The sequence below is a fragment of the Canis lupus genome, chromosome 5 (assembly GCF_003254725.2).
Source record: "Canis lupus dingo isolate Sandy chromosome 5, ASM325472v2, whole genome shotgun sequence".
In the NCBI taxonomy this organism is placed as follows: domain Eukaryota; kingdom Metazoa; phylum Chordata; class Mammalia; order Carnivora; family Canidae; genus Canis; species Canis lupus.
The window spans coordinates 60,420,730-60,448,126 of record NC_064247.1 but is presented as its reverse complement, the minus strand read 5'-3'; the positions used below and the strand labels follow the sequence as shown (position 1 = coordinate 60,448,126).

Genomic DNA, 27,397 nt, shown 5'->3' with positions numbered 1-27,397 from the left:
CACTGGGAAGAATCTTCTGGGCCATGTGTGTCCTGTTCCCAAGTGGAGTAGACACTACCTCTACCACTGTGTGGCTGCATTGACTTGGCAGGAGCAGGGGAGCGGGCATCCAACACAGGCGGCTTACAGCAAAGAGTTTTATTACTTGGATGTTTACAGAGGAGAACACGTCACACAGAACACTACACACGTGGCTCCCTTGACCTCAAAGAAGTAGCTGTGAATTCCAGTGAAAAACCAAGAGAGGAGAGCCACACTGCCCCAAGGGGGACCCATGGTCCCTCACTCAGGGGGCCTGCTTCTTCAACCTGGCTCCAACACAGAGCTAGGCAGGACTGTAGGACCGGGGGGGGGGGGGTGGGGTGGGGTGGGGTGGGGTGGGGGACAGCTGGCTTGCCCTGTGCCCTGCCCTGCCCATTCTGGCCACTGCCCCACATTTGGCCATGGTGGGGTTTCAAAGGCTGTGGCAGCCTGGTCCTCCTGGGCACTCTGGGTTTTCCAAGGCCACCCCGCCGGCTTCTGGGTTCTTCCTGCCGGCTTCTGGCCTCCGGAGGGCATCAGACAGGCATCTGGCCCGGGATTAAGATGCTTGAGTGGAAATTCCGAATTCTCAGATGTCAAAGAGCTCTGCCTCCTTCTCCTTCCAGAAGGAGAAGCTGCGGTCAATATAGCGGCAGATGTCCTCATTGCTGAACTCGCCCATCTCAGACACCAGCTCCAGGGGATCTTCGACAGGGGCTTCAGGACTAGGCGGGTCCCACGTGGGGGGAGGCGCGGCTGGCGGAGGTGGGGTCGGAGACTGCGGCGCAGGAGCTGGGGCCTCGGGCTGCCCCTCGGGCCAGTCCACCGTGTGGGCCGAAGCGACCTTTTCCGCGGGCTCCTTCTCCTCCTCCTCTTCGTTCTCCTCCCCCTTCTCTCGCTCCTCCTCGGCCTCTTCTTCCCGCGCCGGCTCAGCCTCCGGGCTGTCTCCAAAGAACTGGCGCCTGAGGTCCTCAAAGCCGTCGCTCCAGCTGCGCCGGCCAGCCTCCACCTCCTCGAGCACGACGCGGTGGAAGCGGCGGATGAGCTCCCACGGGTGGCTGCCCAGCCGGTCGAACATCTCGTAGCACAGCAGGTGGCGGAACTTGCGCTCCTCTCGGCTCAGGCCCATCTCGAGCAGCTGGAAGTAGCCAAGCATGAAGAGGTCGAGCGTGAGGCTGTCGTAGCGTGGGGGCGCGCCGCCGTCGAGGGGCGGCAGGAAGTGCTCAGGCCAGTACAGGCCGTGCGCCAGACCCGAGCCGCACGGGGGGCGCGCGGGCACCTGCCGCAGCAGGCTCCGCCAGTGGCCCAGCAGCTTGCCCACCACCTGCCGCTGCTTCAGCAGGCGCAGCAGCCGCCCGTCGGCGCCGTCGCCTGCCGGCGGCCCGGGTGCCTCAGCGGCCTCGGGGACGGAGCCCGCGCCGGCGGCCACCACGCGGGGCAGCAGTCTGCGTAGGCGCGCCTGGGCATGGCGCCCGGGGCCGCGGAAGGTCCACTTGCGCCAGTGCTCCAGGAAGAGGTAGACGATGCGCTCCTTGCGCATATCTATGTAGTCCTGGACGCCGCGCAGCTCGGTGGAGAGCGGCGGCCGGCGCGCCAGCTGCTCCGGCTCAGGCGGCGCCGCCTGGTGGCCGGGCGCGTCGGGCGGGCCCGGGGCGCTAAGGGAGTCCCCCGCGGCCGGCAAGCCGTTGGCGGCGGGGGCGCTCGCTTCCCCCGCGCCGGCCGCCACGTAGTCCTCCTCTAGGATGGGTTCTCGGCCGGAGGCGCCGGCAGGAAGCGAGAGCTTGTGGCGCGAGCCGCGCGCGGGCGCGGAGCCCTGGGCGCGCAGCTCGTAGACGGCGCGGAGGTGCTGCACCGAGACGCCGCACTCGAGGATCTCGCGCGCCACGGCCTCGCGGCACCAGCTGAGCGAGTGCGAGCGGCCCAGGCAGAGCGGGCCCGGCCGCCAGGGCGCGTCGGGCAGCGGTGCCAGCGGCTGGCCCGTGTCGGCGGCCAGCAGCTCGGCCAGGTGCGCGGGCCGGCCGCCCAGTGCGGCCAGCAGCGTGGCCATGCTCTTGAGCAGCGTGGAGATCTTGCTGCACCAGGCAGGCAGGCTGACGGCGCGGCCGTGCATGCGGCGCGGATCGACGGTGAAGCGCGGCGCCGAAAGGGCGGCCGAGATCGGCAGCAGCTGCTCCAACTCCAGCTCCAGCTGCTCCAGGCGCGCCTCCAGCTTCTGCGCCTTGTGCAACACCTGCAGGTTCTCGATTTGCTGCTCGATGCGGAGGATGTCGGCTTCGGTCATGAGCTCGCCGAAGGGCCCGAGGATGGCGTTGTGCGCGCTGGAGTACCTCCAGCCCTCGCGGGGGTAGCAGCACGAGCTGGCGGCCGTCAGCTAAGGCGGGGAAGACAAGAGAGGGGAGGGAGGCGCGTCTCCCTCTGGCCCGGTTCCCGCAGCGGCCGCCGGGGGCGCCATTTGCATGTCCCGGGTGGTGTAATGGCTCCGCGGGACTGTGTTGGCGGGGATGGGCCGAGCTTGGCCGGCAGGTGGTTACACTGGGGCGAGGCTTCAGCCCAGGCCGCTACTCCGGGCGCTGGCCAGTGTCCTCTGGTTGCTGGCGGGGTCGTTGGGCGCCGTTGCAGAGACAGGGCGGGCAGACGGAGTCTCCACACCTGGCCAGGTTGCTCATTACACCACCGAAGGAACATGCAAAAGGCGTTGAGGCTGCGATGCAAGGCTGCCCCTTCCCCACCCTATCTCAGGTCCGCATCACCTGCAAGCCACCACCGCCCCCCCCCGCCGCCCCCGCCATGGATGACCCCTTCTCAAGCGCCGCCTGCAGCCCCAACTCCCCCTGCGCACGCTAGCAGTGCTCTAACGCCAAAAGAGCTGTCAGGCAGTCCCGTACCAGGAATAATAATCAATTTATGGAGCTAGCTGTGCCAGGAATTTCCGAGTTTCATTCATTCCTCACTTGAGTGTGGGGCTTCTCCAGCTGGGAGTTGGGGGGCTGTCCTCATCCTCACCGGCCTGTCAGTGCATCTACAATGCTTTCTCATAGGCAAATAGGATAAGGCCACTTCCTCCACTTACACCCTCTCCCAGGCTCCCAACTGCTGCAGGAGAAATTTGTTTTCTTCAAAGCCAGACCTTATGATCTGATGCCACTGACCTCTCTCCAGTTCCACCCCTCTCCTACGGTCAAGGAGCCTCCTTGCTCTTTGCCCTACTCGGTTCCCAGGCCACCTCTTGCTCATCTCCCAAGTCTACCTTGGACATCACTTCCTCCTTCCCTAACACTGCCCTCAGCCCAAAGAGGATGGTGGGTTTAAGGCTGCCCCAGACCTCTGCATGCCCTATCACAGTGCCACCTGTCCTGTGACAGCCCAGGTACTGGCCTCCAAAACTCAGGCTCTCACATTATCTTGTTCTGTATCTTTGGGGGCAGTTATCACCCTACTGAGGTGCTGTGTTTGCTTGTTGGCGGACCCCAAGCCGCCCCCTCCCCACGCGGCCACCTTGAAAAGGCCCTGACACATTCATTATGAATCCCCAGAGGCTACAACAGTGTATGTCACATACATAGCACCCAAGAAACATGTGTTGAGTGGATCAATGGCAAACGCCCTGCCAGCCAGTAATGAGCAATCATCTGACAGATAAGAAAACTGAGGCTGGCTGAGTCTCGGTATCAGTGGCTGGAAAGTGGCCATGCAGGGGCAGGGCCCAGGCTAGTCTGTTCGCAACCAAAAGCCTGTCACCTACTGCGTGTGGTCCCTGGACCAGCACAGTCAGGAGCTTCCTAGAAGCATGGGATCTCGGTCCCACCCAGGGCTCCTGAATCAGAATAGGCATTTTTACAAGATCTCAAGCAACCTGAGCTGCCTTAGAGTTGGATGAACTTTGCCATCTTACTAAAGGACATGCTACTGGAGGTGGGGGTTGGGGTGGAGACTGGGAACATTCCCAGTGGACAGGCAGATCGTCCAGTCCTGCTATCTGCCCCCACCCCAAGGTTACGGGAGCTGGCTGCAGTGGAAGGGACCAGCAGGCTGGGGTAAGGTGGGGGATGGGCCAAGGGCCCCACCGCAGACCTGTGGGCCGTCTGGGAAGCCCCACCCCACCCACCTTCCGCCTCTGTTCTTCCTCCTCCTGCATCTTCAGCTGCAGTTTCCGCACCATCACCTGGCGCTTCCACTCAGGGATGGGCCGGCCCTGCTCGTCGTGTGTGGGGATGAGCGCCTCCACATCCAGCTGAACACCAGGCGCCGGGGTGGCAGGCGGTGCCGGCGCCACGCTGCCATTGAGCAGTGGCTGGGGCCCTGCAGCCGGTGGGGTGGGGCTGCGGGCCCGTGAAGGCGCAGGCGATGCCTGGGGCAGCGGCAAGTCTGGCTGCAGGGAGAAGTGGTGACACTGAGTGCCTGGTGAGCAGGGGTGAGAGGAGCTGGGGCAGGAGTGCCCGGCCCACTGCCTACCTGGGAGATGGGCTGCCCGCTGCCCGAGAACACTGTCGTCAGCCCTTTGCTCTGCGGTGTCGGCTTCAGACTCTTGCCAGCCTTGATCTCAGCCAGTAGCTCGGAGTTGTCACCCGTCGGGGACATCATGTTGAAAGACTTGGTGCCTGCACAGAGGCAGGAGAGGAGGTGCTGGCCGCTGGTGGCCCGCCGACCCGCACCTGCCCCTCTGCTGTCCCCTCCCCAAGTCAGGAGGTGCCCAGGCCCTAGATGGCAGCTCTCCAGATCCCAGGCTCCCTGGGCGGCTCTCAGGGGCGCCAAGGGGGCATCCCCGCTCACGGGGCCCCACCATCTTCCCAGCCCTACTCACGGGACATGGGGGCCCCTCCTGGAGGCCTCTGGGAGTACATGCTGGCTCCTGGCCCTGCGCTGGGTACTCCAGAGAATGTCTCCACCCAGTACACTGACTGACCAGCTCTAAGACACTACCTGGGGGCCAGCCACCTGACCTTTGTCCTGGGTTCCCTGGCTCGGCCCTGCCGGGGTGGAGTCTCCCTCCAGCCCTCTCTGCATCAGCAAAGCTCAGTGACCCTTGGACTGAGTCACCTGGGGCCTCCATGGCTATATGGACTCAGAACCCTGGATGCCAGAGCCCAGCCGGTCTCCTCCCCGCCCCCCATACACACAGACAGACACACGCGCAGACACACTGGTTGCAAGCCCGTAGCACACTTATGGCAAAGCGCTGCTCAGCTCTGGGGGACCTAGAAAAGCAGAGCCCTTACTAAGGATATGGGGTGAAGGCACCCAGGAAGAAGGGCCAGGTGAAAAACATGCAAATATCCAGTGCTTGGAGTTTGCATTTTCTGACAAGGCTGGCAGAGGTGACTGGGGTCTGGGAAGGGCTGTCTTTAGAGACTGAGGAGGGGGTGAGGGCTGGGTGAGGGCAACAAAACAGGCCGATGGCTTTTAGGTTCCCCGGCACTGGGGATCCTAGAGCAATAAGCAGGAAGGGTAAAAAGAAAAGGTGCCAGGCAGGCACTGGCAACAGGTCCATTTTTTTAGGCAAAACCGACAGCCATGGGCAGAATTTGTGGGTGTGCATGCGGGTGTGGTGGAGGGAGGCAGGTAGCTGTAGTGTGGAGGACCCTGGCCTTCTGGCCCTTGGCCCTGCCCTTTATAAAGGGTCTTTGGGCTTTGACTTCCCCGAGCGTGCCTTGGTCCCCGCCCCGCACCTCAGCCAGGAGCCACGCACGCAGCTACTCACTCTTCCTGTGCCTCAGGACTCTCACTTCTAGGGACCGAGAGGAGAGAAGTGACAGCGAAGTTAGGAGAGGTAGGGGGCTTGGGTGAGGCTAGGACAGCGGGGGACAGCAAGAAGAGGGCGGGCAAGAGGAGGGGGAGATGCGCAGAGGAGGGGAGAGAGGAGAGGACAAATTTTCCAGCTCATGTGACCCTGGCTCAGGCTGCTCTGGGGCTCTGCAAGGGTGGTCCGCCCAGTTCCAGCGCTTACTGGTCCCTGAGGATTGGGTAGGGCTGCCACTGGCCCTGGCCCCCCTAGCAAGGGCCTCAGTCTTGGCATTGGGCTGGGAGAGGGCACCCAGCCCAGGCTCTGCTGAGAAGGGGTGTCTGGAGAAGCCCAGTCTATTTTTTTCTGTTCCTAACTTCAGTCTTGCACCAGATGGACAAAGCTAGCCCCAGAGGTGGGGGCCGTTCTGGAAGCTCAATTGGTGATGAGTGTGCTACCATGGGCTCTGGTATGCAGAGGCTGAGGCTCCTTAGGTAACTGAAGGAGCCCAGGCTGGTCCTACCCCGGACTATTATAGCCTTGCACTCCTAGTTAGGGAGATGAAGCTTAGGGAGATGTAGCACTGAGTATCAGCCCCCCTCTCCCAGGCTTGGGTGGGAGCATCAGCACCTAGGCACCACCTCCTGGGCCTTGCAGGAGCCCTGGCATACTACATACTGACCCATGTTACAGAAGAGAAGCTCAGGAATCCTGCTCACCACTTTAGACCTTACAAAGGATGTGGGGCAGGGCAGGGACGGGGAAGGGGTCATCAGGAGGGAAAGGGCAGGGCATGGTGGGTCACTGGCCTAGTCCCCATAGCCAGGTTCTAGCTGGCCTGGCCTGGGACCCCCCCGGGGGGGGGGGCACGGGGATCTGGCTGGGAAGAGTCCCTCAGGCATCTAAGAGCTCGGGCTGTAGCTAGCTTGAAAGAACAAGAGAAAGAGGTGAGGAGCAGAAGAGAGACTTAGGACAGATATGGGGCAGGAAGAAGGTTGGCCAGCAGCTGCCTCCTTGAAACTAGTTCTCCCTCTGAGAGCTCCCCATTAGCACCAGCTCATTAGAAACACCAGCCAGCAGAGCTGGGAGGCCTTCTCTGCTGGATGGGACATGGGCCTAGGGACGGAAGGGGACCGGACTGAGAGGTCACACTCAAGCGACTCAGAACCTTCCCTTCGGGTCGAGCCCTCACTGGGCTGGGGGCTGCAGCAGGAAGAGCAAGTAGGAAAAGAGAAGGCACTAGGGCAGTCGCAGCTGGGAGGGGAGCGATGGCGAGGTTTCCCACCCCTCCAGGGCTAGCGCCGCCCCCCACCCTCCGCCCCTACTCACTGCCAGTGGACGAGGAGGAGCGACGCTGCCCGCAGCCAGGGCCGGCGCCCTCGAAGGGCAGGGGCGGAGCAGGCGGCGGCGAGCAGAGGGCCTCCGGCAGGGGCGGCGGGGGCGGCGGGGGCGGCGGGGGCAGCTCCCTGGACGCCTTGGGGTCCGCGGCGCAGCCGTTATGCACGGGGTTCCCGGGGAGCAGCGCCGCCTGCGGGGGAGCGGAGGAGCTGGCGAGTGAGAAGCCGGAGGCCGGGCTGGGTCCCCGGCGGCCGGCGGGCGCGGGCGGGCAGGCACGCACCTCCTCGCTGTGCGCCATGCCGGGGCCCGCGGGCAGCGGCTCCCCGGGACAGCGGCCCAGCTGCCGGTAGTAGTCCCCCGTGCTGGGCTGCTTGCTGAAGGCGCGGGGCTTGCGGCCCGAGTCCTGCCTCCTCAGCCCGTTGTGGCCGTCGCGGGAGCTCAGCTGCGGGAAGACAGCGGTGCGGGGGCTTCAGCCACTGGTTACGGATGCCTCCCACGCCCCGCCCCCCCGGCTCGCAATTCCTGGGGCTCGCGGCCAGCGGCCGTCGAAGGGCGCAGCCAACCGGGCTCCCGGACCCTCTTGTTCTCAGAGCGGGGATGGGGCGAGGGTCCCGGGGAAGGGCGGGCTCGGTCGGCCTTTCAGGGAGGGGTTCTGGGCGCGGGCCAAGAGCCACAGGGGCCCCCACTGAGGCTAGAAGGGGCGGGACCAGGGGCGGGTTGGTCCAGCCCAGTCGCCAGGGGGAGATGGTGAAGGGGCAGCTCGCAGTTTGGGCAGCGCTAAGGCCTCAGCCTCACCCAGCTCCCGGCCACCGGACCGTCCCGCTCCTCCCGCAGGCTCTGCCGAACCCTCTCCTTCGGGGACCCCGGCTCCCAGGGGGCCCCACTCAGGGCCCTAGTCCCGTTAGGCTTCCGCTGGCCCAGGGCTCTCGCCACCCGTCCCCGGGGCTGCTCCTACCTGCGCCAGTGCCGGTGGCCCCCGCTGTGCACCTGGTGGCGGGGGCGGCCTGGACCCAACACCTGCGCTACTCGATCCTTCCTCTCAGGTTACAGCCCAGCCCTTGCCCGCCCGCGCCTAAGAGCGCCTATGAGCTCTGCCGGCCTGACATCACCCGAGGCCCGCCAATCCCGGGTTGACCCACTCGCACCCATAGGGGACGCCACGGGGGCTCCAAGTGCATCATGCCACAGCCTGCCGCTGCGCCTTACCTGTCCAGCGAACCAGATGTGGATACGCCCCCAGTGCCCCTCTCCCTCCGCTAGGCGCTGGGCATCCTGGCCTTCAGCCCCCTCTGCCTCCCTCAAACTGGCCCCTCCACACCGGGTGGACAGAAAGCGGGCCCGACCACAAGCAGTGGAGCCCCCCGTATTTGGTACCCCCGGGTTCCGGGTCATGCCCCCGCCCTTCCCCTCCCTTCCCCTCCCTTATCTGGAAACCATCGACATCCGCGTAAGTGACACCGACACCCGCGCCTAAGCCTCAGGTTTCAGGGGCGGCCAGGCGGGCTCGGATGACAGCGCGGTGGCCCGCCCCGTCGCAGCTGCCCGCCCCCCCCCCCGCCCCCGCTAAGCCCAGCCCAGGGAACAGGACATGGGGCTTGCAGGGCCAAAGGCCAAGCCACCGTTCGGGGGGCTGCCCCCTGTTCCACCCCCCGCCCCTGCGTCCCTGCAGCGGCCCCGAACCTCCAGGCCCCACCCGAATGGGCTCTCGTTGCAGGAAACCCGACACCACAGGATTTGTTTTCTGGGACAGTCCGCCCCCTCGGCGCCCCCTGCAGCCCCGAGGCGCGGATGCCACGACCCTGCTCCCGAGGCGGTCAGGCAACTGCGGGGGGGGGGGGGGGGGGGGGGTGGAACGAGGAGGGGGGCAGAGGCAGGGGCCGCGGGCACAATGGGCACACAAAGGGCCCTTTGTGAAGCTGCCCAATGCCTGCGGCCCTGCACGCACGCACGGGGTAGGGGCACGGGACCTCGACATCCTGGTGCTCAGGGGAGTGGAGGCAACTGTCTGGGCCACCTGTCCTGTCGCTTTGGGCAGGGCTCACACAGCTGCCCTGAGGGAAAGTTGGTGACCTGTGGCCCTCTCTGGTCCTCTCCTGGGCCCTCTCCACCTCAGAGAGATGAAAGGGGAACCCGACTGACAGCTTGCTCCAAGATGGCACAAGGACAAGGTGGAGCCCCTGTGGTGGTTGTCATTCCCCTCCCCAACCCGGTGACCTGGAGACCTGGGTCACCTGTGGGCAAACTGGTTACTTAGCTCCACTCTGGAGTGGCTTGCTTTGGGCTGGAGAGATAACCAAAGGTTAGGGCTCCCACAGGACCCTCGGTGGCCTCTACCCCATACTCAGCCACCTGTGGTCTCGGGTTGTCCCTCCCAGCCCAGCCCAGCCTTATTCTGCCCTGCTGGCCAAGACCTAGGCTCCCTGCCTAGGACTCTCGGCTACTCAGAACAGCTCTCTGGCTCCAGAGTTTCAGCCAGGAGCCCAGAGGCCCTGACATCCTGGCATTGCATCCTCTGTGCCCACACTGGACACAGACACCTTCCCATAAGCTGGCTTCTCCCCCATGGCTCCTATCTCAGGACCACCCCTTCCACCAACCTGGCCACTCAAAGCCCCAAACTCAGGAGCCAGCTTCAGCCTCACCCCTCCCTCAGCCCCACCCTGAGTGCTGAGTCCTGTTAGTGCTCTCTCTCCCTGCCTCTACCCTCCTCCTGGCCCTTCACAGCTGTGCCACCTGCATCTCCTACCTGGAAGACACCCCCTTGGGGGCCATTCTCCACCTGAGCCTGGGGCTATGGGCATGTGCAGGTCTGTGGAGAGGCAGTTTGCACATATGCTTTGCCAATTCCAAGACCACCCTGCCACTCTGTGCAAGAGGTGAGGGAGGACTCAGCTCCCTGAGAGGCAAAACTGCCTGGTAATATGTTCCTTCACTCACCCTAGCTCCCGAGAGGGTAGTGGCTTTGTCTTCCTCATCTCCCTGTCCCCCGTGTCGAGCCCTGGGTCCCCATGGGGCTGGCCAGGAGCTTTGGCTCTTGAATAAGCCACACTGGCCCAGAGACCCCCACCCTGTGCCCATGAACCAGGCAGATTCTTGGCCTCAAGGGCTGCCTATCAACCCAGTCTTGGTGCTGGGAGGCGGGCAGGGGGTTAATGTTCGCTACCTCCTTCTTGAGGGCCTCCGTCTCCACGTGGCGGAGTTTGTTCTTGGTCTGTATGTAGATATCAGCTGCATGTGGCCCCATGGGGGGCTGGGGAGCTGGGTAGCCTGGTGGGGGAGGGGGCAGTTGGGTGCTCAGGGGTGGGGGCGGTGGAGGGAAACTGGGTGGTGGTGGCAGTGGTGTGGTTCTCTCCGTCTTGCCCCGGGGACGGCCCAGTTCCGGGCTCAGCATGTCCATGTAGCTTTGTATATCTGCAGCTCTTGAGCTGGAAAGCCCTGGGGAGGGAGGGATTTGGGAGTTTGCAGAGAGGCTGTCCCCCGGGACTGAGACCCCTTTCTACCCGGAAGCAACCAGCCAAAGGGTAAGGTGGGTTTGGGATGCGGCCAGGTATGGCTCCACTGTGGGCTTCAGCAGTGCAGGGCCCACCTCACCCCACCTCACCCCACCCTCCCCTGCCCTGCCCTCCCCTAGCTCTGGGTGCATTGGGGAAAGGACATGCACTCAAGTTTGGAGGGGGACCCCCCAGGGGGCTTTCCACTCCAGGGTATGGAGAGAGCTCCTCTGGTCACACCTAGCAGGGTGGTGTGGCAGGAGCATGGACGGCCACCCCCCAAAACCGCAGGGCACCCCACCATCTCTGCAGGCCCCTGCCTGGCGGCTTGAAGCAGGTATCACAGGTAGATGGACACTCAAGCTCAGGGTGTGGTCAGCGTGTGTATACACACATGCCTGGCTTCTGCCAAGTGTTTGTACATTCACATGTTTGTGAGCACATGCATGGGTTCTTTGTATTTACAAATGTGTTTGCATTGGTCTGTGGACACGGGGTGCATTTCTGCGTGTGTTTACATGTGCACAAACATCTGGAGTATGAAAATGGAAGGCTTTGCTGTAGTGCATGTGTGTGCGTGCATCTGCAACCATGCTGTATGTGTGGTTGTGAATTCCTATCTGTACACTGTGCCTACACATGTACAAGTGTGCACTTTTGAGTGTGAATAGGTGTGTGTAAAAGTCTGGGTTACACTGTGTGTGTGAGGATGATTACTCATTTTCAGGGTGCATGTGGATTTTGTCTCTATATGCACATAGGCTTGTGTTGTGATGAGCACACACAGCACAAGTGTCATCTGCCTCTCACCAGAACCAGCAGCCCCTCCTGGTGACCTGGGCAGCCTCTAGCGCCAGCCATGGGAAGAGTGTCCCTGATGCTGGCCCTCAGGGACCCATGGCCAGTCCCAGTCTATGCTCCCCCCTCCCTCTTCCCAGCCTGGCCCACTCACCGCGTGGGGGGCGCTGGCCCTTGATGCTGGAGTGGCTGGAGGAGCAGGAGTCATAGTTGGAGAGGGTGCTGGTGGGTGAGCTGAGGTCAAAGTTCAGTGGCTGGACCGACATGGTGGTATTGGGTGAAGACATGCCAGAGTCAGGCTGCTTGGTCTCCAGCTCCGCAGATGGATCCCGGGACAGAACACGGTGCTCCACACTCTGAGCAGGAGGGGAGGCGACGAGGACAGCCTGACCTGAAGACCGGTGCTCTCCAGGCCAGGGTCCTGCTCAGGCATGTCTTTGCTGTGTGACCTAGGCTGAGCCGCTTCTTTTTCTGGGCTTTCTCCCCATTCTGAGAATGTCTCTCAGGTTCTTCCCAGGCCAAGATTCAAGCCCAGCCCCCTGGCAGCAGGACCACAGGTTCCTGGGAAACTCCTACCCTGGCCACACCTTGCTCAGGTGGGGTGGAGAGACTGTCAGAAGGGGGGGGCCATCTGGACCCCAAGGGGAAGACTGCCATGGCACCAGCCTTCTCCTTCCTCATCAGAGAGACTGAGCTCCACTGTATCTGTGGTGAGGGGCTCAGGTGCCACAGCCACTGGGGGTAGGGGAGGATGCAGGGACCCCATAGCTTACATGAAAGACTAATTCTCCACTACCTGGCCAGTAGCCCTTGTGCCTCCATGCCCTACTGGGGCAGATTCCAACCCCAGCCCAGCCCCACTCTCCTGATGGGGCCCTTGGAGAAAGGGAGGGGCTTAGGGTGGCCCAGCTGAGTCTGGTGGGCAGTCCTAGGTCAGGCCGTAAGCCTGCTGTCCCCCCACCACTGTCTGTGCCCCTGCCCACAGGCCTGACCCTCCTGGCATGGGGGTGGGCTGGGGTAGGGGTCCTGCTTACGTTGCCCATGCTGGCCTTGCTGCTGGCAAGCCTGCTCGCTGGCTCTGGTGGCTGCCTCCTGCCCAAGCCTGCTTCTCCCTGCCCGCGGCCCTCTCCTTGCCTGAGAAGTGTCACAGGCCCCTCGGGAGTGGGAGGCAAGCCTAGCACCAGGTAACAGCTCAGCAGTCATGCTCATTGGCCCTGTAATTAGGGGCTCTGTGGGAGTGTTTGCCTTTTCTGGGGCAGCAACCTGCATGGTTTAGGTCTGTCACTGCTGCAGCTGGGCCTGTCTGGGTGAGGGGACCAAGGCCCCCCCTACCCCACCTAGTTCAGGGGGGCCAGGGCCAGCTGACCATTCCGTGAGCCAAGGGAAAGCATAGGGGCTGGCCTGGGTGGAGGTGGGAAAATGCTCTTTTTGTGGCTGACAGCATGGGCACTGGGGGTGCCCAGCCCCAACCCCATGGATAACAGAGGTTAGGGGCACAGCCTCTCCAGCCTGGAATGCTGGCTTCAAATGTCACCTCTCCCACTTACTAGCTAAGCGACCTTGGGCAAATCACTTATCCTTTCTGTACTTAAAGAGAGAGAGCCTGCAGTGGGGAGTGGGGGGGGGGGGCAGGGTATAAAAGGCCAGAGGGAGAGGGAGAATCTTAAGCAGGCTCCATGCCCAGTGCAGAGTGGAGCTCCATCTCACGACCCGAAGATCATGACCTGAGCTGAAATCAAGAGTCAGATGCTTAACAGACTGAGCCACCCAGGTGCCCCTTAGTTTCTTTACCTGTAAATGAGGATAACAGTATTTCTTGCCTCATGAGGATATAAGAAAGATTTTAAAAGTTAGTGAAATCCCAGGGAGTAGGGTGGTCGGTAAATGCCATATATGTCAACTGTTAGTATTAATTTCTGATGGCGACTGAGGTTCTACTATAAAGCACCGGGCAGAGTACCTGCTGGAGTCAGAATTCACGGAGTGGTGTCTGTTGCAATTGTAGTCGCTGTTAAGAGGGGCTGGAGGGGCTGGGGCTTTGTGCCACCCCCACCGCATCCTTGAAACTCTCAGTGGGAAAGAACCACCTCTTGTGCAGAAATGCCTTCACAGCATCCACCCATTTGTACACCCTGCCAACAGGGTGCTCACTATCTGTTGGACCCTTGCTCTCTCTGGGTGGCCTCTTGGGGGTGGGGGGAATTCTTCCTCAGGTCCAGCTGCAGTTTCAGAACCCCTGGGCCTTGCTGTGCTCTGGAGCACCCAGAACCAGGGTGCCCCGCCCTGTGCTTGCAGACAGTGCAATGGCAGGATGAGGACATCCCACCTTCTCCCCTCCAGGTATCATTTCCTAGCCCCTCTTCTGGCCAGGCTGCCCCCTGGCACTGGTCCTCCTGAAGACACCTGGGAGACCCACCCTCCATCCTCCCCCGTGCCCCAAAGCAAGCATTATATCAGATGAGTCAGCGCCCTGGACTTGGAGCCAACTGCACCTGAGCTCAAGTCTCAGGAGGTGACTTCACAGCTGTGCAACCATAATAAAATCATTTAAAAAAGATGATACAAGTTTCCAGTTATGAAGTAACCATGAAGTGAGCAAACACACAGTGTAGTGATCAAGCAGTGGCTCTAGGCCATGCCACTCAGCTCCACCATTTAACAGCTGTGTGACCTTGGGTGAGTTAGGACACTAACACCACCTCCTCTGAGGCGGTGGAGAGTTAGTTACATGAGCTACTAGTGTGGGCTGTGGGCCGGCGAATGAACTTGACTATTCCCATCGGTATGTAAGTGTCCTGTGATTTCTCCAGGCCTTCTTCCTTACCAGGACGACGCTGGTCCTCTTGCCCTTGGCCCTTTCTCCTTCACCCTCTCACCCTCAGTGGTCAGTGGTTCTGGGCTGAGAGAGCGTGATGGTCTGCGGTATTTTCTCATTGTGTGACCTCGGACAAGGGGCTCCAGGTCTCGAAACTCAGCTTCTTCCGTGGTAAAGGGGTAAGAACACCTACCGCTGGGGAGAGGTGGGAATGGGGTGGGGGACGACATAACCGGGGAGCAGCGCCGGGGGTCGTACCAGGTTCTCCACGGTGCGCAGGTAGCGGGTGCAGTGGCTGTGGCCGTTGTAGTCCGAGAGGTCGGCGGCAGTGTATCCGTCGCGGTCGCGGACGTCCAGCTCCGCGCCGTTCACTACCAGGATCTGGCAGCACTGCGGGGGGCCACGTACTGAGGACCCCGCCGCTCGCCGGGACCCCCGCCCCGCCGCAGGGCTGTGCCGACAGTTCGGCGCCAGCAGAGGGCGCCCGGCCCCGCCCGGCCCGCCCGCTCCAGCCCCGCCCCTCCCCCAGCCGCGCCCCTCCCCCCAGCCCCGCCCCTACCTCCAGCTCCCCGTTTTCAGCGGCGTCATGCAGCGGGGTCCCGCCCCACAGGTCGGCCGAGATCTCGCCGCCGTGCAGCAGGAGCCAGCTGAGCACTTTGGCGTGGCCGCGGCTCGCCGCGAAGTGCATGGCGGTGGCGCCATCCTTGTCCTGCTCCGACAGGCTCACGTCGGTGCAGCTCACCTGGGCGGGAGGGGGTGCGGGAAAGGGGGGGGCTGGGCGCCAGGCTCCTCCAGGCCCCGCCCCGTCCAGCCGGCCGCTTCGCGAGCACGCCCCGCCCCTCCCCGGGCCCCGAGCTCACCAGCCACACGATGACCGGGCTGTGGCCCATCTGCGCCGCGGCGTGCAGCGGGGTCATGCCGTCGTGGGCGCTCGCGTGCGGGTCCGCGCCGCACTCCTGCACCAGGTACTGCGTCACCTCCAGGTGGCCCTCTTGGCACGCCAGGTACAGGGGCGTGGCACCGTTCTTGGTTTGGGCATTCACTCCCCTGCGGAGACACAGCACCCACCGTGGGCTCTCAGCACCCACCTCCCTCCAAAGCCTTCTTATGCCCCTTCGAGCTCCTTTGGGGAGTTCCGGAGGGCTGGGAGAGTGGGTTGGAGGAGGTCTAGTCGCCGGGTCCCGCTGTCCCTGATTCTCTCTGGACTTAGTCCAATGATAACCTCCCTGTGGGTCCGGGGGGGGGGTGATTTGGCTTGGCCACCCCCTCCGGCAGCCTCCCTCCTACAGTGCACACCCGACAGACAGTCCCTATCCTCAGTAAATGGCCCACATTTTCACCAAGGTCTATGAGGATGTGGTGATCTGGCCTCTTATCTTTCAGGCCCTGACCCACCGTCACTGTGAGTCCTCAAACCTTCTGTCTTACCTGTATAGCTTTGATTAGGTCCCTCCTCTATCTGGAATGCCCTTCCTTCCTCCTCCCTAAGACTCAGTCCAGATCCCTCTTCCATGAGGCCTGCCCTGATTTCCCTGGGCAGAGCAGGCCTTTCCTGCCTCTGTGCCCCATATGGCCCTAGGCTCACTCCATGGACTGTTTGTCGTACTCCATGGAACATAACTAATTCTGGCTTCTGCCTCCCCCCAGGAGACTAAATTCCCAGAAGGTGGAGTAGTAGGGTTGCCAGATAAAACACAAGATACCCAGTTAATTCTGAATTTCAGAGAAACGGGAAGTCATTTTCTAATAAAGTATATCCCAAACAAAGCATGGGACATATTTATACTAAAATATTATTTGCGGTTTATCTAAGTTAAAATTCATTTGGATATCCTGTCGGTACTCTGACAACTCTACAGGCGGCCACCATTCACCAGCGCTTCTGGTGTGCTGGGATATGCATGGGCAGTTTCTCATTGGATGCACTAACTCAGGTCCTGTTGTCATTCCCATTTTGCAGAGGGGCAAGTGAGGCTGTGACTTACTAAGGGTCACACAACTGGTAAATGGCACTTGAGTGTATGGTTGTGATGCAGAGCCTGGTGCATGTAGTAGGCACACAGGGAGTGAAGACAGGGAATGGAGGGAGGGTCAGTTCCTGTCTTCACTCCTGAGGCTTTCCTGAGGTCCAGCTCGCAGCTGCCTTGGCCCCTCATCTCTGTTCCCCATAAGAGGAGTCCTACCTGGGGAGCTGGGAATCAACCCCATGAGGTGGAGTGCTGCTGGGAAGCAGGGATGTTGGCAGGGTCACTGACTGAGCCTTGGTTTTTCTGACTTGGTAATGGGTGTGGACACTCCAGGGCGCAGTTATCATAGTTGGACACTAGGTGGAGCCATAATCTAGGCCCAGACACAAGAGCTGCCCACCGCGGTCCACAGTGTGGCTCAGAAGCTCTGGGGTGAGGCTGAGTCCCACTGTGCTGGATCAGCCCTCTGTGCCCCAGTAAGAACACTTCGTCACCTGACTAAATGTCTGACCATCCTTCTGTCTCCTGATCTGGTCTCTTCCCCTTGGACCCTCCCAGCTGACTTCTCCCTGTCCCTAAAACCCAGGTTCCTGTGCACTTCCCTGACCCTGGGCCCTCAGGCCATCTGCAGCCCTCACCAGCCACCTCCCTGCTCTCTCCTTACTCCTGACATGGGTGTCCCCACCCCAGACACTATTGTCCTGGGCCTGATGCCAAGCATGGCACGTCACGCATTTGGGGTGGAGCAGGGACGATGCCTGGCCGCCCTCTGTCTCCCCACCTGTGTGGGGGCAATGGTGCTTAAGGGCCAACATGGCACCCAGTGATAGAGGATCGCCCACACGCCTCTTCCCAGGAACCCTCTGGCTTGCAGCCACCAGCCTCCATACCCCACTGCCACCATCGCCCCCCCTCCCCACGCATTCACATTCACATTCACATACTGATGTGACAGTAACAGCCTGTTTAATATTTCATGACCAACACTCAGTGGCCTGAATTATTCACCTCGTAACCAAGGCACAGTGAGTGCTGGGGTCCTGGGGATCAGAGGCTGAGGGTGCCACCACCCAGGACCCACTGAGGTCTCTCTGGGGAGGCCTAAGGCAACATGCAGAACTTGGGGCACCAGTTCTGCCAGGATCCCTGCCCTCGAGCACCCCCTGCTTGGAAGGTATCCATGGTTCAGGGGTGTCCAGCCAGCCTGGGAAGGTCTGAGAAGGTCTGAGAAGCTGGCACAGAGCAGGACCTGAGCAGGAGGGGGCAGTCATGGCCACTGCCAGGCCAGCGGCTGCCACCCTTATCTGGAGACCCTGGGACAGAGGAAGCTTCCATAAATGCTCCAGCTTATCACCGTTCAGTCCCTGCAGCCCTGAATTTATAGCCTCCAACTTGGGAGGCCCTGGCATAACGGGGCAGACAGGCTGAGGGGCAAGGGAGAGAAAGGGGGTCCTGGTCTTGGTACCCTCTTCCACTTTGGCCTGGAGGCAAGAGGGTCAGGGGCCCCCAGGTGCTCACTGGGGAAAATTATAAAACTATGGATGAGCACATGGAACAAAAATCAATTGATTCAGGTGGAGAGAGAGATAAAGTTATGATAGTAGTAATAATAACTGATAACAGTGGTAGCAGGTACGGTTCATCGAAGGACTGATATGTTTCAGGCACTGTGCTAAGCTTATACACGTGCTCTCTCACCTGGTCCTTGCAGGGACCAGATGGGGTAGGTGCTGGCATTATTCCCCTTTTCAGACAAGGAGACTGCGCACAGAAGTCTAAGATCGCTTGATGAGAGAGAGGCAGAGAAGGACCCGAGGTATGAGCCCTGCCAAGCTGTGTCACTGTCTTCCCTATTGTCTCGGTTCTCAAAGCCACCCATGGAGTGGGGGTGGTAATTGTCCACGAGATGTGCTTGGAGAGCCCTCAGCATGGGCCTGTCACCTGGCACAAACCTGGGATCATTGTTATATTTGGGGATCCCTACCCACTGAGCCTCTGTAGGAGCACTGCTGGTCTGGGGTGTCCGGGCCCAGCCAAGCACAGGTCAGGCCAGGCATTGTTTCTGCTCTGGAGAGTCACCCAGAGGAGAGGGGCAGGGTCTCAGGGTATTTCTGGCCTCAGAATCCCACTGGTGCCTGCCCATCAAGTTCTAGCCAAAGTGACACGAAGGATGACCATTCCAGTCCTGGCCCCTGACCTTGGCCCTGGCCACTACCCCACCACCCTGACTCTATAGCTCACTAGGCAGGGCCCTAGTGAGTCCTTAACCTCCTGAGCCTCAGTTTCCATATATGGCAAATGGGCATCATAATTGTCCAGCATCTTCTTGCCTCTTATAACAGAAGAGGAAGCTTTGGAAGGTTGAACATTTCCTTGGAGGGCAGGCTACCCTGCTACCTGGTGCTGCAGCCCATACTGACCAGCCAACCCCCTTGCCAACCCACTGGGTCTCAACTGTCACTCCCTATGACCAACCCTAGAGGTTTCAAATTCTCATCTGACTTGGCCTTTCCCACTTGCCTGAACACCTGCTCCTCTTGACTTCCTGGACCAGCCACTGACTCACCACCCGAGCCTCCTAACCCTTCTTTGCGAGGTCCTGGCCTCCACCTGACCTCCAAAGGTGGAGATGCCCCAGAGCCTCCTTTCTGAACACACTCTCCCTGCTGGTGGGGTCATCTACGTCCCAGAGTCAAAGGCCACCTACACCTGGTGCCCTTCCTCTCTCCTGCTTGGACCTGGAGTCTATATCTGGTCCTCACCTCCACCCCCTGCCCATATGTGTGATGCCCAGGCCTCTGGAACTTTATGTGCCAAGAGCAGATCTCTCCCCAACTTGCCAACTCCATTTTAGTAAAGGACATCAAACTACCTTCCCTGGGGGTAGCCTAAGCTCTAAGAGTCTTTTATGACCCTTAACCCTTAACCTCTTATAGGTCTGCAACACTCTAGCATAAATCATATGTTCTTTCTCTCTGGGAAAAAGGTGACATGAATGAACTTCAAATAGTAAGCAAGTCACCACGTGACGACACAAAGCAAACATGGAATGCTTGCTGGAAATCTCCGTCCAAGACTGGTGCCAGCTTACTGTAGTTGTTGCTACAAAGAGCAAGGAGTTCCCTTCCCACAAAACTAGACTCAGGTCAAAGAACTGCATTTCCAGTGGCCCTCTCCTTTGGCAATAATTTCTGCTACAAGGAAGGTAAGAAAGGAGGTGATTCCATGAGGATTAGACCTCGTCGTGGAGTAAGTCTGCTCTGGATAAAAGTCATGGATCTTTGGCTGGCTCTACCTGTCTTGACCTCTAATCACATGTCCTGGCTTATTTAAAAAGATTCCAAATCAGGCTTGGCTGAGGGAAGAAATGCAGTCCTTATTTGAGGAAGGTTCTAGAATAGTCAGCTTTACACCCAATCCATCTACAAGCCTGGAATATTTCTAGAAGCTTACCCTTTCCTGAAACTCTCCAAGCCTTCTAGGCCTTCTTTCTGGTCATCTGGGAAGCCAAACCAAGCTTGATCCCAGCTCAGCGGCTACTTCTGCTGATTCTTCTGGCTGCAATGCTCCCAGGCCAGATTTTTGCTGGGCTGGTCCCTCTTTTTATCCAGGTCTCAGATGAGCTCTTGCCTGTCCTAGGAGGCCTTCCTCCACTCCCTCAATTTAAAGAAAATGCCACTGGTTTCTACCAAACTACCCCATTTTGCTTTATAGCTCTTGTCACTGGAGTGGTCTTGTGTATCTATTTCATTCTTTCCAGGGACCCATGTCACAAGGCTGCCACAAGCCAGAGCAGAGCCGTGCAAAGAGCAGACCCCTGCCATCCTGGAGCTTGGTTCCACTGAGGCTGCCAGCTGGCAAACCAACACACACACACAAACACACACACAAATAAGCAGGAACTTCTCTGAACACGGCACATGCTCTGGACCTGTCCCCTTGTTTGCCCTGGGAGCCTCTCTGAAAGTTGGCCCCAAGCAGCTGGGAGGGCTCACCATGTCCCGAACATGAACACCAGTGGCATGCCCAGTTGCTGGTTGTTGAGTGAGTAGCTGTGGAGATGAGTGAGACGGGCAGCTAGGCCAGGAGCTCTGTGCTATCTCCTCACACAATGGCCTCAGCTGGCCTGTTTGCCAGATGGGCCCAGGGAGGCCCAGGGGGGAGTTCCATCTGAGATCACCTGCATTGAGCCTGCATGCAGGACGAGCCCCAAGGATTCCAGACTCAACAAACACTTACTGTGTGTCAGGCACTTGGCCTACAGGATGGGGAAGAGGAAGTCTCCTCTCATTAGTTGGGAAGATATGATAAGAGAATGCCCCCAGGAGGCACAGAATGTAACACCAGGTGATGATAAGGATGCCAGGGAAAAAGAAAGCAGGGTGAGGGAGAACTGGAGGGTGTGTGTGCTTCTCAGCAAGTTACAGTCTGAAGGAGGCTCCATGGAGCAAAGCCTCAAGGGAAGAGAGAGTAGCTGAAGAGCTCTTGGCGGCAGAGTTCCAGGCAGTAGGAAGAGTCAGAGGGAGGTTGGAGGCACCAGCCTGTGGGAGGAGACTCAGCAGGTGAAAGGAGTGGGGGTGCGGAAGCAGTGCAGGTGAGGCGTGGGGAGGAGGGCCCCTGGGCCATTATGAGCAAATGGCTTTCCTTCTTGAGGAGCAGGGAGCCGATGGCCAGTCCAGGGGTCTGACTTGCCTTCTCTAAGGTGGGCAGAGCTGGACAGGAAGAGGCAAGGGCTAGGGCGCAGAGACCTGAGAGATGAGGGTCCGGACAAGGAGTGGGATGCAGGCCAGGAGATGGGGTATGGCCTGATCAGGGCCACACAGACTCAGTGGGACCTCGGCTGCTCCATCAGCCTCTCCGAGACACAGTTTCTCTGTCAGCACCATGCTGCAGGAACATCTGTTTGGCTCACTGATGTATCTCTGGCACTTAGAATATTGCCTGGCACAGAGTAGATGCTCCATAAAGATTAGTTGAATAAATCAGTCTGTAAACTGGGCTGCTTATAGAGCTCCTGCCCAGGGTGGTTGTAAAGCTTAGATTACTTTGTGGTGCTAGGTACTCCGTCAGCACTCAGCAGGCAGGAGCTCATCCGAGTTCATCCTGACGCCTGGCCAGGGCATCTTCCAATCTCTGTCCTGGGCAGGGTAGGCCTCAGGCATAGGAAATACTTACAGAGAGGTGCAGTTGGTACAAATCTTTGGGCAGATGGATTTTCCAGTTTGCTATGACAGGCAGAGCACAGCCCCCCCTCCCCCACCATCCTCCATAGCCTCAAAGCTCAAGTCTGGGCTGAGCCTGGGGATGCCCTCCAGCTGCACAGACCCCAGGTGAACACATGGTAGAGGCCAAGCAGGCATGAGGTAGTTCCTGGGCCCCAGCACCTGCTGAAACTACCTGTCCCTTGCTCCTTCTCTATCTGCCCTGACTGGACATCCAGATACCTGGCTCCCTTCCACCAACTACTAGTGCTCCTGGCCTGGAGGGTCAGCCCCTTCACTCCATCTCCCTGAGACCCAAGGCCTGAAACAGCCCTGACCCAGTTCCTGCCACCCTCAGGGCTGCCAGCTTAGGGACCCTCCTGCAGGGAGGATCCCCATGGAGCAAGAGCCCCAGAGGTCATTGTGGCAGTTCCTCTACCTCTGGAAAGATTTGCCCAATGGACTGGGATAGACTGGACAAGGGGTAGGTGGGTACACAGTGTTCCTGCAATCTTAAGCCTTTTCTAACACCCAGGGTACAGCCTGTCATTATTAGCAACACCCCATCTTTGGAGGTGGTCCAGCCTTCCTGCTCCTCTGCAGCCTGTCATTGCCACGGCCCACTGCTGCCCACAGCCTCCCCAGGTGGGATCGAGTTTCTCACTGCTGGGTCTGGGAGCCCTTCCTCCCTTACCCACCGGCAGGGAGAGCTGAGCTCTTGTGAATAATTCACTGAGCTTCACAACGGGCCCAGGAGGCTCACGAGAGTGAAAGCCTGGAGCCACGGCCTCCACAACCAGGCTGCCTGGGCCTCTGGACTGAGCCCTGTGGTCTCGGGAAGCCTGAGCCTCTGCCCTCTCCATGCCCAGGCTTTGGGACCCCAGCCTGGGAGAGCAGGAGTCTCTACCCCCAAGAGAGGAGGCTATGTGGGCATTGGCCTCCGACAACCAGCAGGCCAGGCCCCACTCCAATTCCCAGCCACCCCCTCCTGCCTTGGCCGAGCCTGGCAACCACACAAAAGCACCTTCTTATCAGCCAGCTCACACACTGCCACGGGAATGGGCCCAAGTCTTCTGACCACCTCCGTGAGATTCATAGAGGCCTCTGAAGGGCTGACGGTTCATCAGCCCAGGCCATCCGGCCTCAGAGTTAGCACCAGGGCCCAATCACAGCCAGCATCTGGCATGGCCTGGGAGGGGTCAGGGTTCCCAAGGCCCTGACTGAGCTCAAGAGGGTGTTCCACGGCACAGCCAGTCTGCCTCAGGCTGGGATCCCAACCCTTGGAGGGCTCTAGCTCATCCATGGCCCCAGGTTTTTTGATAAGTCGGGGTTCAGGGGCAGCCTGGGTGGGAACCTCAGGCAGGTTCCTACCAGCACTTCCATGGGTGGGCTTGGAGCCCTCTCGCAGTTCATACCATTTGGCTAAGTTGGCATCGCCATTAGCCTGGCTTTGGGGGGGCCTATAATGTGTGATGGGGGAGTCTGATGGGCGCAGAAAGGTGACCACAGTTCATTCTTCCCCTCTTAGGACCTCAATGTACTCTGTGTTAAGTGAGGGGGTGGGACAGGAGCAAGAGAATCACCACAGTGGAGCAGCAGGCATATCACAGGTGCCACCCCCTGCCCTCAGCCTGGAGAGTCCAAGTCAGGAATTTGGGATCAAGCTCCAGAGGTGCTGATGGTGCCAGAATGGGAGCCTGCACTCAAGAGCCTCAGGGCCCTCCTACTCTAAATCCCAGACTTAGACATGACCCAAACCCTAGCTTGTCCAGCAGCAGAGAATTCATGCCAAAGTGCTGCCAAGTGGCCTCTGGCAGGTCTGGCTATGAGAGGAACCTCTGGCCCATGAGGCACACCTGCTAAGCTTCTGCTGACCAAACCAGGAAACTCCCTGCTCAGCAAGATGACTGCAGGCTGGCCTGGGGGGTGGTCTTCGGACTGCCCTCCATCACCCCAGTGTGCCTGGGCCCGAGAGCCACCCTGCAGGGTGCACCCACTCTGCCACAAGGCCACGGGGTCAGGCTGGCCTCTTGCTTCCTGGTAGCCAGGATCCTACCTCGGGTGTGGAGCCAATGGTGAGTACTGACCTCCTACCTCATGGCTGCTCTCCTCCTAAGGCTCGGTCCTCTGTCACCACTTAGTGTCCCAGGCACTCACTTAGATGACAAAGGTCACTGGTCAGAGCCCCCATCTGCCAGTCCCCGGGGCCACTCTTGTCCTACTCCCTCAGATCCCCCCACAGGACTTCCCTGCTCTGCACTGAGCCCCGATCTTCCCCAAACTCCCACCCCACCCTGGGGAGCTCCCAGCCCACTGCTCAGCTTTCTCAGACCTGCCACTCAGGCTGAGGATCCTGGGAGGTTTGGGGGCCCACTTCCCCTGCTAATGGGAATGGGCTGAGGGGCCACAAATGACAAGGAGCAATAAATGACAAGATGCTCTCTGGATGGCCTCATTAGGGGGCGGTGGGGATCTGGGCAGATAGTCCTCTCTTTTCACTGCTCCTCCTCCTTCTTGACTAGAGGTCGAGGAAATTTTCCCGTATCTCCACTCCTATCCCCCGTTTAGAAGAGTCCTACAAACCAGCACAGGCAAGAGCTCAAGAGAGCCACTTACTGCAGACTGGTAGGCCTCCTGGAGGGGAGCAGGTGATCTTGGCCTGCATGCCCAGCCTTCTGGGTGCAGTCGTGGGCTGTGGGAGCATCTGCTTGCAAAGCTCTGGGGCGAGTGGCTGTGAGCAGCGTTCCAGGAAGGGAAAAATTTCAACTTGGGTAGGAGGTGCCTCTGGCCTGGCCCTCTGGGCCTCTGGCCCTTGGGATGGCCTAGAAGCAGTATTTCCCATGGAATGCTGGAGGGGCAGATTTCAGGCATTCCCCAGAGCCCTGGCCCCCACCACCCAGAAGACAAGTGAAGAAGGGTGTCCTTACTCAGGATGGTGCCCCATGAGAAGCCTCAGGGAGGGGAAGTCTCCTTTGGCGGCGGCATAGTGGATAGGCAGGGCGCCTGTGTCTGTGGCCACGGTGGGATCCCCACCACCATGACGCAGTAGCCAGTCCACCACCTCAGGGTGGCCAAAGCGGGCAGCCAGATGTAGGACTGTGGCACCAGAATTGTCTTTGTCCTGTGGGAGAAGAGCCCATTAGTCCCGAGGCCTTGTCCTGCCCACATCTCTGGCTCAGAGCACTTCTTGCACCCACCAGCCACAGGGATGGTTCTGTCCTTGGGCAACTAATTGGCCCTCTTTGAACTTGGTCCATAAGTGGCACACCTGTGCCATCCACGCTGGGCTTCTTGAGGCCTGCAGGTCATGACTGTGAATTGCTTGCAGATAGTAGGCTTTTAGGACATGGTGCTCTTGGCCTCCCTGCGGGAGCAACTGTCACCCAGATGCTCTGGGAACTCCTGAAGGAGTGAGCAAGGGTGGCTGGGGCTGGAAGAGTGGGCTGTTATGGCTGTACCAGGCTGGCATCAGGATGGTGTGGGGCACCCCCTGCATCTAACCTTTTTTTTTTTTTTTGGTGCCGAAACCCGGGAACGAACCATGCACCTAACGTTTGATCCCTCCCCTGGTGTCACATGAAAAGAGGTCTCCAGTTTGGTGTACCTCCAAAAACCCAACATCAGTGCAGAGAACTGCCCCTGCCCCAGCCCACGAGCAGACTCCCTGCTCCTGGCCCAGGGAACAAGCTGTGTTCTTGTTCTGTGGAGGAGGAAGGTTTTGGGTACTGGTGGCAGGGCCCGGAGAGTTAGCCAATGGTAGGAGGTGTGGGCTAGAGGCGCCCCTGGGAGGGCCTTGGGTAGGACCCCCTTCCAGACACTCCAGAGGGGGTAGGTCAATGGTCTAGGCCCAGAAGTACTAAATACATCATCCATGACCATCCAGGTGTGTGGGTCTGTTGCAGGACGGGGTTGGCAAGTGCTGCTTACATTACCTGGGGAAGGAAGGGGATCAGAGAGAACCCAGAAGTCTGGACTCAAAGGCTGGTGAGTTTGGGTGAGTGGGCACCAGCTGGAGAACAGCACGAGCTCCCAGTGCCAAGCATGTGGGATAATGCAAAGGTGGGCAGGGACACAGGGAAGATGACGGGCAGCAGTGAGAGGTAGGCATATTTTACTAGGATCAGGGAAGGGGAAGTCACTCTGCCCAGAAGACACCCAGTGGGGACAGGTATGGCCAAGGCAGCTTGAGGAAGGTGAATCAGAGGCTCTGGAAAAACAGGTGAGAGGAAAAGAAGGGACAGAGGCCTGGGGCCACTAGTAAGTCATTAGTCAGGCTATGGGGTGGCTGTGGGGCTAGGAAGGAGGTAGGGAGAAGGTGAGCCAGAGCAAGCAGCACACGGACAGCTGAGCACAACACAGACTCTTCTGTGTGCTGGAACACCCTGGAAGGAGCTGAAGACTGGTTCAGTCTATGCGGCCAAGTCTGGACCTCAGGGGGTGGGCAATAAGGAGAGGACCCAGGCTCTGGCCTGTCCCCAAGGCTCCAACAGCTGTGAAGGCCACAGGAGCCTCACGTGCTGTGGCCCGCCCCGTAAAGCTGCTTATCTCTCTGGGCTGAGCAGCACTGGGGATCGAGGTCATCCTCCCCACACACACACTTCCGCCCCCAGCACCCAAGCTTGCTGGGGCTCAAGGGAGGGAGACTTGATAAGCTGGGCACAAGGCCACTTGTTCCTCCACCTCCTCTGCAGGGGCCAGGGAGGCTTCTGGCCAAGGCTGGACATTGGGATCAGGGAGGCATCCACCTCCCAAGAGTGGGCATGGACCGTGTGCCAGGAAGTCCTGATAAGAGAGCCAGCCAGGAGATAAGGGGTCCAGCCATCTCCCAGGAAGGGTAGGAAAGATGGACCTTGCCATCCTGAGGGTGAAGTGGGGGGATAGGATCTGGTCATCCTTAGGGCACGACCAACCAGCACAGAGTCACCCCTGTCTCCTCTTCAGTTAGCACAGTGGTCTTGCTAAATGGAAAATCAGTTCTGGTTCCTTCCTCCAATGGCTTTTCCTCACAACTAGGATATCATCCAAATTCCTAACCCCAGATTCTGGTGGCTTCTCCCACCCTCCCCCCACTCCACACATGCTTTCTTCCTTGCTGATCCTGCAACAGAACAAGAATGTGTATGCCTCAGGGCTTTGCACGTCTCGTTCCTTCTGCTTAGAACTCTCTGATCAGCACCTGGCCACCTCCTTCTCATCATCCAGGACTCCCCACAGAGGTCACTCACTCCTATCCACCTCACCCAACTAAACTGCTAAGCCACCCGGGCTGCCCTATTAGTTGTTTGTTAATGCAGATATTAAAAGTTTATTTAAAGATCAAATGAAAATGTTTTAAATGAGTAAACAGAGTCTCAGCACAGAAATGAAAATTACAGAAAATCAAAAGGAAATTCTAGGACTGCAAAGTATAATAATTGAAATGAAAAATACATTGGGTGGGGGGTTTTTTGTTATTGTTTTTTAAAAATTTTATTTATTTATTCATGAGAGACACAAAGAGAGAGAGAGAGGCAGAGACACAGGCAGAGGGAGAAGCAGGCTCCATGCAGGCAACTAGCTCCCTGACACCCCCACATGGCCCAGCAAGACCTGATGGTTCCCCGGGTTTGCTGTCCATTGCCCCCACGGACTGGCAGCTACAGGAGGTCAGAAGCACCTGAATGAATCCCTAGGCTTAGTACTCCTACTGGACGCTCTATTGCCAGCAGGAGTGAGCAGGAGAGCTACACATCAGGGCCTGAGCTGCTCCCACCTCCAGCTCAGGAGGGATCAGGTTTATGTCAGCCTGGGGGCCATTGAACAAGACCAGGTGGGGTCTCAGGGCAGGAAGACTCAGGCTGTGCTGAAGAAGCAACTTGCAACTGGCAGGCAGGTGTCTCAAGGTCAGCTAAGGTCCCGGGGAGGCCCCACTTACTATGCCCATCACTCCTGCCCCATGTCCTGGCCTTGGGGACACCTGCATCTGCGCCTGGGGTAGACTGTAGGGCTTTGTCCACCCCTTTTGCAGACCTGATCCCAGAAGACCTGGGCTTCTGATTCTGTGGCTG

General features: G+C 59.5%; 1 protein-coding gene across 6 annotated transcripts in view; it reads right to left on the bottom strand.

The window, feature by feature from the left end:
- ESPN (espin) overlaps window positions 1-27,397 on the bottom strand; it is a 30,818-nt gene that overhangs the window by 2,596 nt on the left and 825 nt on the right. The window contains exons 2-13 of one of the 6 annotated variants that reach the window (XM_049110543.1): window positions 24,278-24,471; window positions 15,043-15,229; window positions 14,742-14,924; window positions 14,441-14,572; window positions 11,522-11,723; window positions 10,242-10,513; window positions 7,359-7,520; window positions 7,070-7,268; window positions 5,720-5,746; window positions 4,474-4,619; window positions 4,127-4,390; window positions 398-2,392 (exon numbers count right to left, since the gene is read on the bottom strand). In XM_049110543.1, the coding sequence (XP_048966500.1) occupies window positions 611-2,392; window positions 4,127-4,390; window positions 4,474-4,619; window positions 5,720-5,746; window positions 7,070-7,268; window positions 7,359-7,520; window positions 10,242-10,513; window positions 11,522-11,723; window positions 14,441-14,572; window positions 14,742-14,924; window positions 15,043-15,229; window positions 24,278-24,471 (3,750 nt within the window). In that variant the 3' untranslated portion in view covers window positions 398-610. The other 5 variants (XM_035716043.2, XM_049110544.1, XM_035716044.2 and 2 more) reach the window with 5 other exon arrangements.